Below are 11183 nucleotides of genomic sequence, written 5' to 3'. Positions count from 1 at the left end.
CAAGAGGGCACTTCAATAAAAAGAAATCTTAGTTTCTGTGCTATAGACAAAGCTGCTAATGGATCCTGAACATTGTTGTAGAGTGTTGCAATAGCATGTGTGTCTGTAAGATCTTATCAGGCCTTAACTTTTGAATTTTAATGACCTTGTCTGCCTTGTTTGAAGTCTCATTAGCTAGCTTGAGCATACTCAAAATAGTTCAAGGCTCAGTTTTTAATTTTATTTCCCTTAATTTTGTTACCTGCTTGTTGCAGGTTTCTTCTGGCATTCAAGTTTGGGTGCCTTTTCTGATTTGGTTTTAGCAAATTATCAATTTAATTTGTCATGTGATTGTAGTTCATATAGACAACAGTGATAGGCTTACTAATAGCTTCTGAATTCACAGTTGACTTTTTTAAAAAAACATAGCTTTGCTCATATATCATTAATTTTATACCATTTTTATTTTCATGAATAGCTTTCATTGGTGTCAGAAATTTCATTTGGTGTCAGAAATTTCATTAACATTCAGAAGGTATTGCTTTATTCTGAATGGAACAGAATATGTGTTATGCAAATTGATAGCAGTATGGGAGGGGTACACTGTCACTTAAATGAATATTGCTGTATCTTTTCCTGTGCATTGTTTTGAATATACAGTGGATTCTGGTTAATTGGGACACATCAGGACTTAGTATATTTTGGTCCAATTAAGTGGTTGGCCCAATTCGTCAAAGTTTCATGGAAATAATTAAAAAGGTATATAAAAAAGACAATCTGAATAAACAAAATATATTTAAATGAAATACAGGACAAATTAGAACACCACAAATACTACTGAGGTATTATAAAATTGTATTAGTTTCTAATACTTGTCAACAGAGGAATTCATCCATGTCATGTTCCTTTGACTGTAAATTAAATGAGTCAAGCACCTCGTGTAGATAATGGATTGCCTTTGTACAATGCTGACAACAAATGTATCCTCCAAATCTTCACTTTCATTCTAACATTCAAAATTATTGTTGATACCTTCAAATTGTTCATAGTTTCTAGCTTGAAACAGTAAAATAGTTTAATCTTCATTCCTAGCTGGCATCTCCAAGCCTGAATGTTTGAAATCACAGTGAGCAAAATAGTTCTGAACAGTCTCCTGTCCCAATTAAGTGCATAGTGTCCCAGCTACTTTCTTGATTAGTTTTTGGTTTCTAAGAGTTGTCCCAAATAAGCTGCTGTCTTAATTAACTGATGGCTCAATTAATTAGAATCCACTTGATTTACTTGATTACATATCTGTCAAAGCTTACAAGAGCTTTTAAGTGTGTACTTCTGAAACTGAAAAAAATTGACTGCAAAAGGACATTTTAATAGCAATGAAAGCTCATTGCATAAACTTGAGAAAAATACAGAATTTCTTAGTTTAACTGAAATCTTAAAACGTTTATTCACTTTGAAGTGCAATGAAGCAGAATTATCAACATTAATGTAATTTGCACTTTTAAAAAAATCCCATTTAAAAATGGCTAATTACAGCTTAATTAAACAATTAAGCAACAGCAATGAAATGCCATTTAAAAAAAATAGTGCAGAAGTAAAATCCTTTCTCTTTGAGATGGAGATAAGAGTGTGAAGAGGAAATTAAACATGCAGGTAAAGAGGGGTGGTTTGAGGAGTAACTGTCATCTGTCTCCGAGACCAGGCACTGTAACAGTGAAAACCTAGGCTTTTCAATTAAAGATGCCTTATTCAAAAAAAGACAGGCCTTTGCATCTGTACCTCCCCTGTGACCATCTTGCTCTTTCTCCTGTTTCTTCCTTCCCTTCCTTGTACATTGTCACTACCCTATCCTGACTTCTACAGGTTGAGAAGGGTTGAATGGCTCAACACTTGAAAGCCTATCAACACTGACAAATCAGTAATAATGGAAACATAATTTTAACAAGAAACAATGATGAAAGGAGAATTGACCTTTATCAATTTTTTCTGGTATCTTTGCTACAGCCATGAATACTGATACAATTGATTTACTGACTGGAATATGGTCTAGTGTGTAGGGAAATTAATTTTGAGCTGGTGGTTTTTACTGTGGAGCTGGCTGTGGTGAAATGGATTGAAGGAATACCTTATTTGCTGAAATCTGTACTTCTATAGTGAGATTTTCTTCTAACCATAATTTATTATTATGCTTCAGGTTATTAAACTCTACAAAGATACATCAGGTAGGATAAATGTAGGTGTTTACTTTTGAGACTTCTGTTGCAATTGCTACAGTGACTGCATGTTGGCTTTTCGTGTGGGAGCTGTGGAACTTCATATTCTAGCGCTCTCTGCTGTTTTTATTATGGAATCCATGTGCAACAAAATCACCATTTTGGCTTCCTGATTGCTGAAGTAGTCATTTTTGCGGTCTCTTTTCATCCTCTTCTGAGGTCACCTCAAGTAATTTGTATGTCCAAAGAGTACATTTTTCAGAAAGGTTATCTCTGAACTTTTAGTTATTTGCAGAAAATTCATAATCACTGTGACCAATATTTGGCCAAATTAACAATCTCTTCAAACAAAATAATTCCATTTTCTATTTTTCTAAGATTTTGTCAAAAATATGAAATTTTCAGTTTCCTTCATTTCTTTCATGAAATTGTTCGTTTATCCTGGGATATGCTTCCTTCTCAATAATCGACCTTGAAATTTGTGCTTATTGAGAAGATGCCTCAGAGTGACTGTTAATGAGGCCAAACACATTCAGCCTGAAACCAGATTCTCTCACTTTCCACCTAAATATCAGTATAATAAGCAATATCCATACCTGGGAGCGACAGCTGGCCCTGGGAACCTTTGGCCTGTAGGTTCCAGCTTCAATGTCAGCAGCTGCCATCATAATGAAACAGCTAAAATGTTCCCTGCTGTAGCAGGGACTTCTTTCACATTCTGCTCGAAAATGAAGCAGAAATTTAGTTTAGTTGATAAACTAAAATTTATTCTTACAACATTATAGTATAAATAGTAGATAGTGTTGAGTATACATACTAATTTATGTTTATGCAGACCTGATAGTATCTCTTAATTTGCTGTAATTAGAACTTTAATTCATAGCACCGATACTTTAGAGGGAGCACCTGTCAGAGCACAAAGGGTGGGAACATTTTCTTCTGGTTTGAAGATGTGATTTCACCCTGATTTCCTGAAAGAAACTAATTCTCTGTTACTCACATTAAATCCTGCTGTTCATTGGAGATGAGAATTGTTATTTGGTTGCCAGCTCTTTAAACAAGTAGCAAGTTTTAATTGTGCAGTGGATTTTGTTGTGTAATGGGACCAAATGTGTCAGCTCAAGAACATCTGGATAGCAGCATTGTAGGGTAGCATTGTCTCTCATAAGGTAATCAGTATACAAGAGAAGAAATTAACAACCCTGTGCATGGTGATTGAAGTTTCTGAAACCCTTGATTTTTAAAAAAATTTACTGGATATTCCTAAGAATGGAGTTCCTAGGAGCTGTTGATAGATTTTCCTCCTTGGCTTCCCAGCACAGGGTCTTGTATTACCAGATTAGTAGCCCAGAGGATTAGTCTATTGATCTGGATAAGTAGGTCCAAATCCCACCAGGGTAGCAGTGGAATTTAAATTTGTTTAATAATTCAATTTAATAAAAATAGCCATTTTAAACTGAAATGATCTTTATGGAAGAAAAATGATCATCTTTAGTCTATCCTCAGTGTGACCAGATCCTCGTCATTCAGTTCATAACTACTATATTCGAATGAAAACAAAACTTAGGATGCAGGAAGCACTCTGCAGGTCAGGCAACATCAGCAGTAAGATTGTTTGGATGCAGGATCCTTCACCTAAGATGTTGATTTGCTCTGTTGAAGTTGATAGTTGCATCCAGCATTTTGTTTGTTTTAGATTTCCAGCATCTTCATTTTTATTTATTGCCTCAAAACTAAATGACAATCGATAAAATTGGAGAGAAATTCAGTATTGGACCTAGGCACTGATTTTGTACATGGCAAAATCGTGCTCACCCGGTCACTAGTCCAATGTCCTTGTAAATAGTGAGGACTGTCACAAAGACTAATCAAGCAAAAGGCTGCTGTAGTTATTCTCCTTAGGATCATATCTTGCAGACAGTGTTGGTCTCTTCCATCACAATCACTGTTCACGTCTTGTCTCATACATCAAGTTAAACATGAGGAAGAAAACATTTTTCTGAATTACCATCCATGCTCCTCTGTCCTGTTAAATTAGTATCCTCTGTGTTGAGCAGAAGAACAGCAGTAGAAAGGGAACAAAATGAATTCAACATAGTGACTAGTACAACTAGCTGTCTCAAGAGCATCCCAAAGAATGTTGCTACCTGATTGTGCCTATGGCTGATAGTGAGCAAACAAATGGAGGAGCCTACCTACTGCATCCTGTGAATCCATCCAATGATGATGTGTCACCATTGCTATGCGTTTCATACCATCTGTGTGGAGGTGGCCTCATTTTCATATTAAGGACATCTTTCCATTAAGTTGTGAGACTGCATTTGTGCTAAATGATAGACTCAGAACAGGCCTGTCAGTTCAAAAGTAGGTATCCTTGTGGAAAAGTGTATCACTTCTTTGGTAACCCTAAGAATTTTGGGAGCAACTTCACTAGAAGGACTGAAGCAATTTGAGAAGATGGCTTACCTCCATATTCTCAACAGCAAGAGGGGATCTCTCTAAATAGTGCTGTTGCCTGTGATGACTACATTCTTAAAAGTCTCGGGGCACAGAATCCAGTTTTACCATTGTTTAGCCCAGAGGGATAAGCAAATTCAGCAGGATGAAGGACTGACCCAAGTATCTTTCTGTGAGTCATAGTTTAGATCTACCAGTGGCTTTTTAAAAAAAAAGTCAAATGTAAGTTCAGATTAATTTTCAGATCTTGTGTATTGTTCTTAATTTATTTTGTACTACGGGTAACATTTGAAGGATATTTAAATAAGGATCTCTGTGCTTAAGTTATTTACTGTACATCTATCAAGTAAAAACTAATTTCAGTTTCAAAAATCTAAGTTGGGTTACAAAGCAAATGTCCTTTAGCATATTCTAATAAAATTGTTGAAATCTCTCTTAATAGCTGCCCATTTAACAAATTTGATCATGTGCAATATTCAGAATAACTCATAAGCATGAAAAGGAAATTTCACATTTTCGTTTGCATTGTTCAACAATGGAGTTTGAAGTTGCCTGGTATAAAAAGGCAGAGGCAGGTGACACTCTGAATTGGAATATCTATTCTACTGTTTTATTTCTAATACAATTTCATAACTGCTTAATGCTACATTAATTCAGTGTATTTGGTCGTGTCTGTTAGTTTTATTTGGTGTGAATGTAAATGCTTGGTCGAGTGCAATCTGTTTTCAAGGTGTCTGGAATTTGCATATTGCTATGTGTTTACACCACTTAAAACATTATCATAACTGTATAACTTGGTTCAAGATACAATTTTTTCTTCTGTAAGATGCCTGTTACATTCTTGTGCTTGTTTCTGGGATATCATGGTTTCTTTTTTAATTCAAAATTGTGCTGTATTTGCTTATGATTGTAGTGCTGAAATATGTAAGATAAATATTGAATTTATGTTTTGGCCTTATGCAGGTCAATTTATGTTAGGCAAAATGAATTACAGGTCATGTATTCTGCCATTTATGTAATGACACATTATTCCTAATTATATCAAGCTTGCGTTATATTCTCATCATTGGAGTGTGCTGTGAATGTTGTTCATTGTCATCAATTGACAGTAGAGCTTGAGACCAGAATGGCAGGGTATAACTGTTGGTAGGTAAAAGAATATTGCTAATATTTTTGTGAAAATAGCCAGATTTAAATTTTGTATTTCAGATGCGATGAATATGTGAATCAGCTTGATGAAATGCAGCGTCAACTTGCTGCTGCTGAAGATGAGAAGAAGACGCTGAATTCTCTTCTCCGCATGGCCATTCAGCAGAAACTGGCACTGACACAGCGGCTGGAGGACTTGGAGTTTGATAATGAACAGTCAAAACGTGGCCGAACCAAATCATGGACCAAAACTAGAGCTAACAATCCCAGTGTAAGTCATGTGCACTCTTGTGTGGTCAAACAAGAGGGAGTAGGTGTTGATAACCAGATGTATTGCAGTGAAAAGTACAAAATCTACTGTGATTGACAGTGGTGCATTGTTGGGGTTCAACTTTTGAATGATAGATGTTAATGCTTTGGTGTGCAGTGCAGCTTTACTGCCCTATTTTCATAGTATGAAGTGAGTTCATCTGTGTTGGATTGTTGACTATTAATTTGCGTGAATTTGAAATATCTGCAGTAATGTAGCCTAACGTCCATGTGATATAGGGCTTTAATCTTGAAAATCTGTTCATTATAGCATGGTATCTCTGAGAAATCAGCTCATACTTTCAGCTTGCTCCAACACCATAAGTCTGAAGTCTGTACAGCACAAATGTGCTTTTCTCCCCCCCCCCCCCGCCCAGCTTTAATTTGCACTTCACCTTCTTGACAAAAGGTTCCATTTAATATTGCTCATGTTTACAGTATTTGATATATGCAAATTTATCCCTTTCTAAAGTAAATCCTCCAAAATGATATGCAGTTTTATAAATGTTTTGAGAGAACATTTGTAATTGCTTAGGATCTTGGAGTTTTCTATTTACTAATGCTGTTCTCGAAACTATTTGAGTAGATTAGTGAGTAAAATGATATTGCAACCAAGAGGTTTAGTTAATATATTTCCTGTATATAACATTATTCAGAAAAATCATGGATTGCTTCATTGTTCATAACACTAGTATTTGCACGTTAACTTCAGTAATGTAATTATCTATGTATTATTAAAATAAGCACACAGTGTGTAACTCCCAGTTATGCATATTAATATAGGATAATAAGATGATTCTAAGTGCTGGGAATTCAAATATAGAAGGGCATATGTTAATTCTTGTTTTAAAATAATGTGCTTTGGATTCAGTGCACATTCAGCAAAATACACAATCTTTTTACATGGTGTTATTTCAATTAAGCACAAATTAGAATATACATAAGGGACAGAATATACCAAGTTCCATTTTTTTTTTTTAAAAAAGCACCAGTAATCATACAAATAACACATTTTAACATGAATTCCCTGTCTTCGTGTGACTCAAGTCAGAGCTTCTGTCCAATCAAGTAAAATGTTCCTAATCCTGCCTTCTCACCAATTATGGCAGCTTTGTTGTACCATCCACTACATTGCTCAGAAACTAAACAGAAAGCTAGATTTGATAACAAAAGGAAGGCAATGCTGATTTATTCCCAGAAAATGTCATAATCTGTAAAATGTCTTTAAAATTAGATTTTTTGGTTAAAATTTTCACCTCACTTTTCTTGGAGATGAACAAGAATTCTCCATTTCCCACTTTAAAAAGCAAACCTGCCATAAAATGACCACATTTTTGATTTTCAATTCCATTTCTGTATCTTTTAAATATAGGGTTGTCTTATTTTTGCCTGTAATTTGCTATTTAAATACAACATTAGTATTTGATAACTCAATCCTATTCAGTTGTGCTTAAGTATAATTATAATCACTATTGTTTGGGAAGCAGTATTGCAGTACTAGTTGTCTGAGCATGTTAAAAAGAACACACAATTTTAAGTTATATTTTGTCATATGTAACTGATATATTACAAACAATTTAAAAACCATACTGTATGTGTTAAATTTAAATTCTTGTTCATTTATAGTGCTGTTGGCTCTAGAGTATGATTTCATGGTCAAAGTAATGAGGCTAGTTTTGTCCTTTTAGCTTCTCTGTGGTTGATACGTGGTATTTGTCTGTTAAAGAACTTGATAAAAATACCTTGAAGCAGGATCTTGTAATGATGTAATTTAGTAGTGATGCAACATATTTTGGGACTAATGAGTTAAAAGAAACTCGATGTTTGTTATATTTGCCATTGAAATTTTGTATAAAAGCATTTCTGTTAAATTCAATTTGGCTTGTCTTTTATGCTGCACAATCCTTTGAAGGCCTTTGATCTACTTATTTGTATTACACTATTGATAAATGCTAGAGCTTTGTCTAAAGCTAGCATTTGGAAATGTAACAAACATTTTTGCTGTATTTGAAGGAGATCTGTATTTGCTTCAGGTATTTCAGGAAACTTTTTAATGATACAGTGGCTTCCCTATAGTAAAGGCAAAAGTAAACAGTCACCAAATTTGATACTTGCTGAAGAGATTTTTGAAATTACTTCAGAAAATTTAATGTATTTTAAAAGTATAATTTTCTGATATGGCAATGCGTCTGTGTGCTTTAAAAATTTGGTATATGCATCTGTTAACAGCTGTTAAGATACAGCAAGTGAAATCAATATATTGCCTACCTCTGTTAGCAGGCTGTCCTTTGGCTTCTGGCTGTATTTGCTATAGGAGTCTGCAAATGATCTGCATGTTTCTTTCTAATCCTAAAGGCTCTGTAAAGCAGTTCCTGTGAAATGTCATCTCTCTGCATGAAGGTCACTCAATACTTGTGAGGTTAGCTTCCTAAAAACAGCTGATATTGTATTAAACAACTGTATGCTTTATGCTAAGAAGTAACCCAAAATGGCCATTTTCTCCGATCACTAACAGTTTGCTGTTTGCGTTAATAGACTAATATAATTAGCAAACCTTGTGCTATGCATTCTTCATGAGCTGCTCCTTGTGCAAGTGTTTATTTTTAATAAGGTTTTTTGGCTAATTTTTTTTTTGTATTTTCCCTTTTTCAGAGATAAAATAGTCCCTGGAGAAGGACTTTCTGGCCAAGAGTGCAGTTTATTTAAAAAGTTTCTGTAGTCTGTTGCACAAAATGCTATGGAAACAATAATAAGGGCAGTTAATTTGCTGCATATTTTGTCTTTAATTTGCAAATATGAACAAATGCATTACTAAAATTGCTGCTGGAGGAAGAGAAACTCACAAGTGTTGAAGAAAGCTTCAATGATTTAATTAACCTAAGGCTTTATAGAATATTACACATTTTTGAGATGGTGTTATGGTATTATGTTTTGTTGCAATTATTCAGTGTTTTTAACGGATGTTATACCTGTGCACTTTTGATATATATTTCTTTTATTCTTGGAATGGCAGAAAATGCTGTGATTTGTGGATAAAACTCCTGACAGTAGTGTGATTTTCTTTTTGATGTGATTGATTTCTGCATCAGCATGTTGCAGAAAAATTGACTTTATTTTTGACCTGTGATCTAACTAAATTTTACACTACCAGGATTTGTTCTTCAGCATTTTCTCCATTTAAAATTTGTTTTGTTTTTACTGATGTTAACTGCCATGTTCTAAAATCCAGGGGTTTTCTGGGGTTTTCATGGATATTATTCTTAGGAATAGTTCAATGTAACAAGGAAAAAACTTGACTTGCTCTGGTAATGGTAATGGGAAACTTTATAAAGTAATATTACCAGCTAATGCCAGATTTTTGGGTTTATTAAAACAAAATCAAGTATCATTGATTTAACAGAATTTTCTACAAATGCGCCAAATAAATTCCAAATTGGAATTGTTTCATTATTTTGATTTTGTTTATTGTGCCAAACTTGGTGCGTCTAGAGGTAATATCTAAGGTTATTTGTTGTGGGGTGTTTTTTTTCCATGCCTTGTTTTTATTAATTCTGCCAGTAGTGCCTTTGATAATTTCACGAGTGCTTGTTCCTACAAAATGTTTTCGCAAACTATTCAGATTTTAAAAAGAAAGCATAGAGCAATAAGTGCAACTGAGAACCCCTCCCTTTTGCACAGAATTTCCACAGTAGTCTTAATTTTATAAATTGTATGAAATTCTTTTTTGTCAGTGATACTTATGAAATGCAGATTCATGCAAATTCAGGGCATGCTTGGGGAACCAAATCTAATGACTTTGGACTCCTAATGAACAATTTGAATTGTATTAACATATTTGTGATTGCAGTACAGAAGACTGTATCATGCATCTTAGCTTGGTTTGGTGATGGTCGCAAGTAACTGGTATTGTTGGCAGAAAATATTAAGATATAACTTTCTTTAACAGCCATGTAATCATTGTGTAAATTCAGCAAACAGAAAATAAATGCTGCATCAACATAGCAAGCCACTTGATTAAAATGGCAAAGTTTGTTGAGGCTGGGTTTTGACAAATCAGGTTAAATTTAAAAGTAAAATTAAATTAAGTGCAATTTAAATGATGAATTTTAGCATTATTATGGAAGATTTTCTGTTCGCTGGAAGAATGGTTTTTACCTGTTTTGCAGTATTGGTATGCTCAGTTACATTAAAATATGTACTTCAAGTGAGTATTTATTTGAAGCAGTGTCACAGTACTGTATTCTTTATGTGCATTATCATTTAGTGGCAGGTTGGCCTAAACATAATGTTATATGCATGTGTGCCAGCCTAGAGACCTTTACACAGTTTTTTTAAATAATTGAATTAAGATTTTAAAAAAAGGTGTGAAACTGAATACATTTAACTTTGAAATATTTGACATTGGACGAGCAAACATGTAAAACCTGGAGAAAGGTTTGTTGTACAAGGTTAGTATCTGTGTAAAGGTAATCCTATTGGCTATGTCAATAAATGTGATTACAAAAAGACCGCATCCTGTTTCCTCCTTTTACTCAATTAAAAATAAATTGGTTTTCTCTTGCTTTTTGGAATAATTCATTAAATAATTTGAATGAAGATTATGAAATTGTTCTTCAGAATAAGAATCAAGCCTGTTTTTCAGAACCATAGAAGTTTAAAGCTTCACTTTGAAGTTCAAAGGAAGTTTTGATCCTGGGAGACTCTTGTTAATCACCCATAGATTTATCACAAAAGTGACTCTGGTTGTCACACAGATGATTTTGGTTATCACACATCTGCTAAATTGTTGATGATTGGTGTATAATTTTATTTTAAAAATACGTCCACCTTGGGTACATTTAAAAGATTGTTCATTGGACCAATATGTAAAGGATGTGGTTGCTTTAGTGTGCAATATCTAGTTAAATAACCAGTCACTGGATGGAAATAAAATGGAATGAAGAGGGCAACGTGAGACTGAAGTAGAGAGGAAATGTGGTAAACCAAATGGAGGAGGATGCTAGTGGTGTGTTTTTTTTTTAAAAAGGCAGAGTTGAAGAGAAGTGTTATGGGACAAGAATCCAGCCAAATGATGGGATT

At 34.2% G+C, this 11183-nt stretch overlaps 1 protein-coding gene across 3 annotated transcripts in view; it reads left to right on the top strand.

The window, feature by feature from the left end:
* Positions 1-10613, top strand: part of LOC140741798 (protein bicaudal D homolog 2-like) — a 58076-nt gene extending 47463 nt beyond the window's left edge. Inside the window, exons 7-8 of one of the 3 annotated variants that reach the window (XM_073072194.1) lie at positions 5856-6066; positions 8757-10613. In XM_073072194.1, the coding sequence (XP_072928295.1) occupies positions 5856-6066; positions 8757-8762 (217 nt within the window). In that variant the 3' untranslated portion in view covers positions 8763-10613. Of the gene's footprint in view, positions 1-2170; positions 2199-5855 lie in introns of all 3 variants that reach the window. The other 2 variants (XM_073072195.1, XM_073072193.1) reach the window with 2 other exon arrangements.
* Positions 10614-11183: the final 570 nt, after the last annotated feature.

Source organism: Hemitrygon akajei, chromosome 19, assembly GCF_048418815.1.
Source record: "Hemitrygon akajei chromosome 19, sHemAka1.3, whole genome shotgun sequence".
Classification (NCBI taxonomy): Eukaryota; Metazoa; Chordata; class Chondrichthyes; order Myliobatiformes; family Dasyatidae; genus Hemitrygon; species Hemitrygon akajei.
The sequence above is the reverse complement of the archived record's forward strand: the minus strand, read 5'-3'. Positions and strand labels throughout refer to the sequence as shown.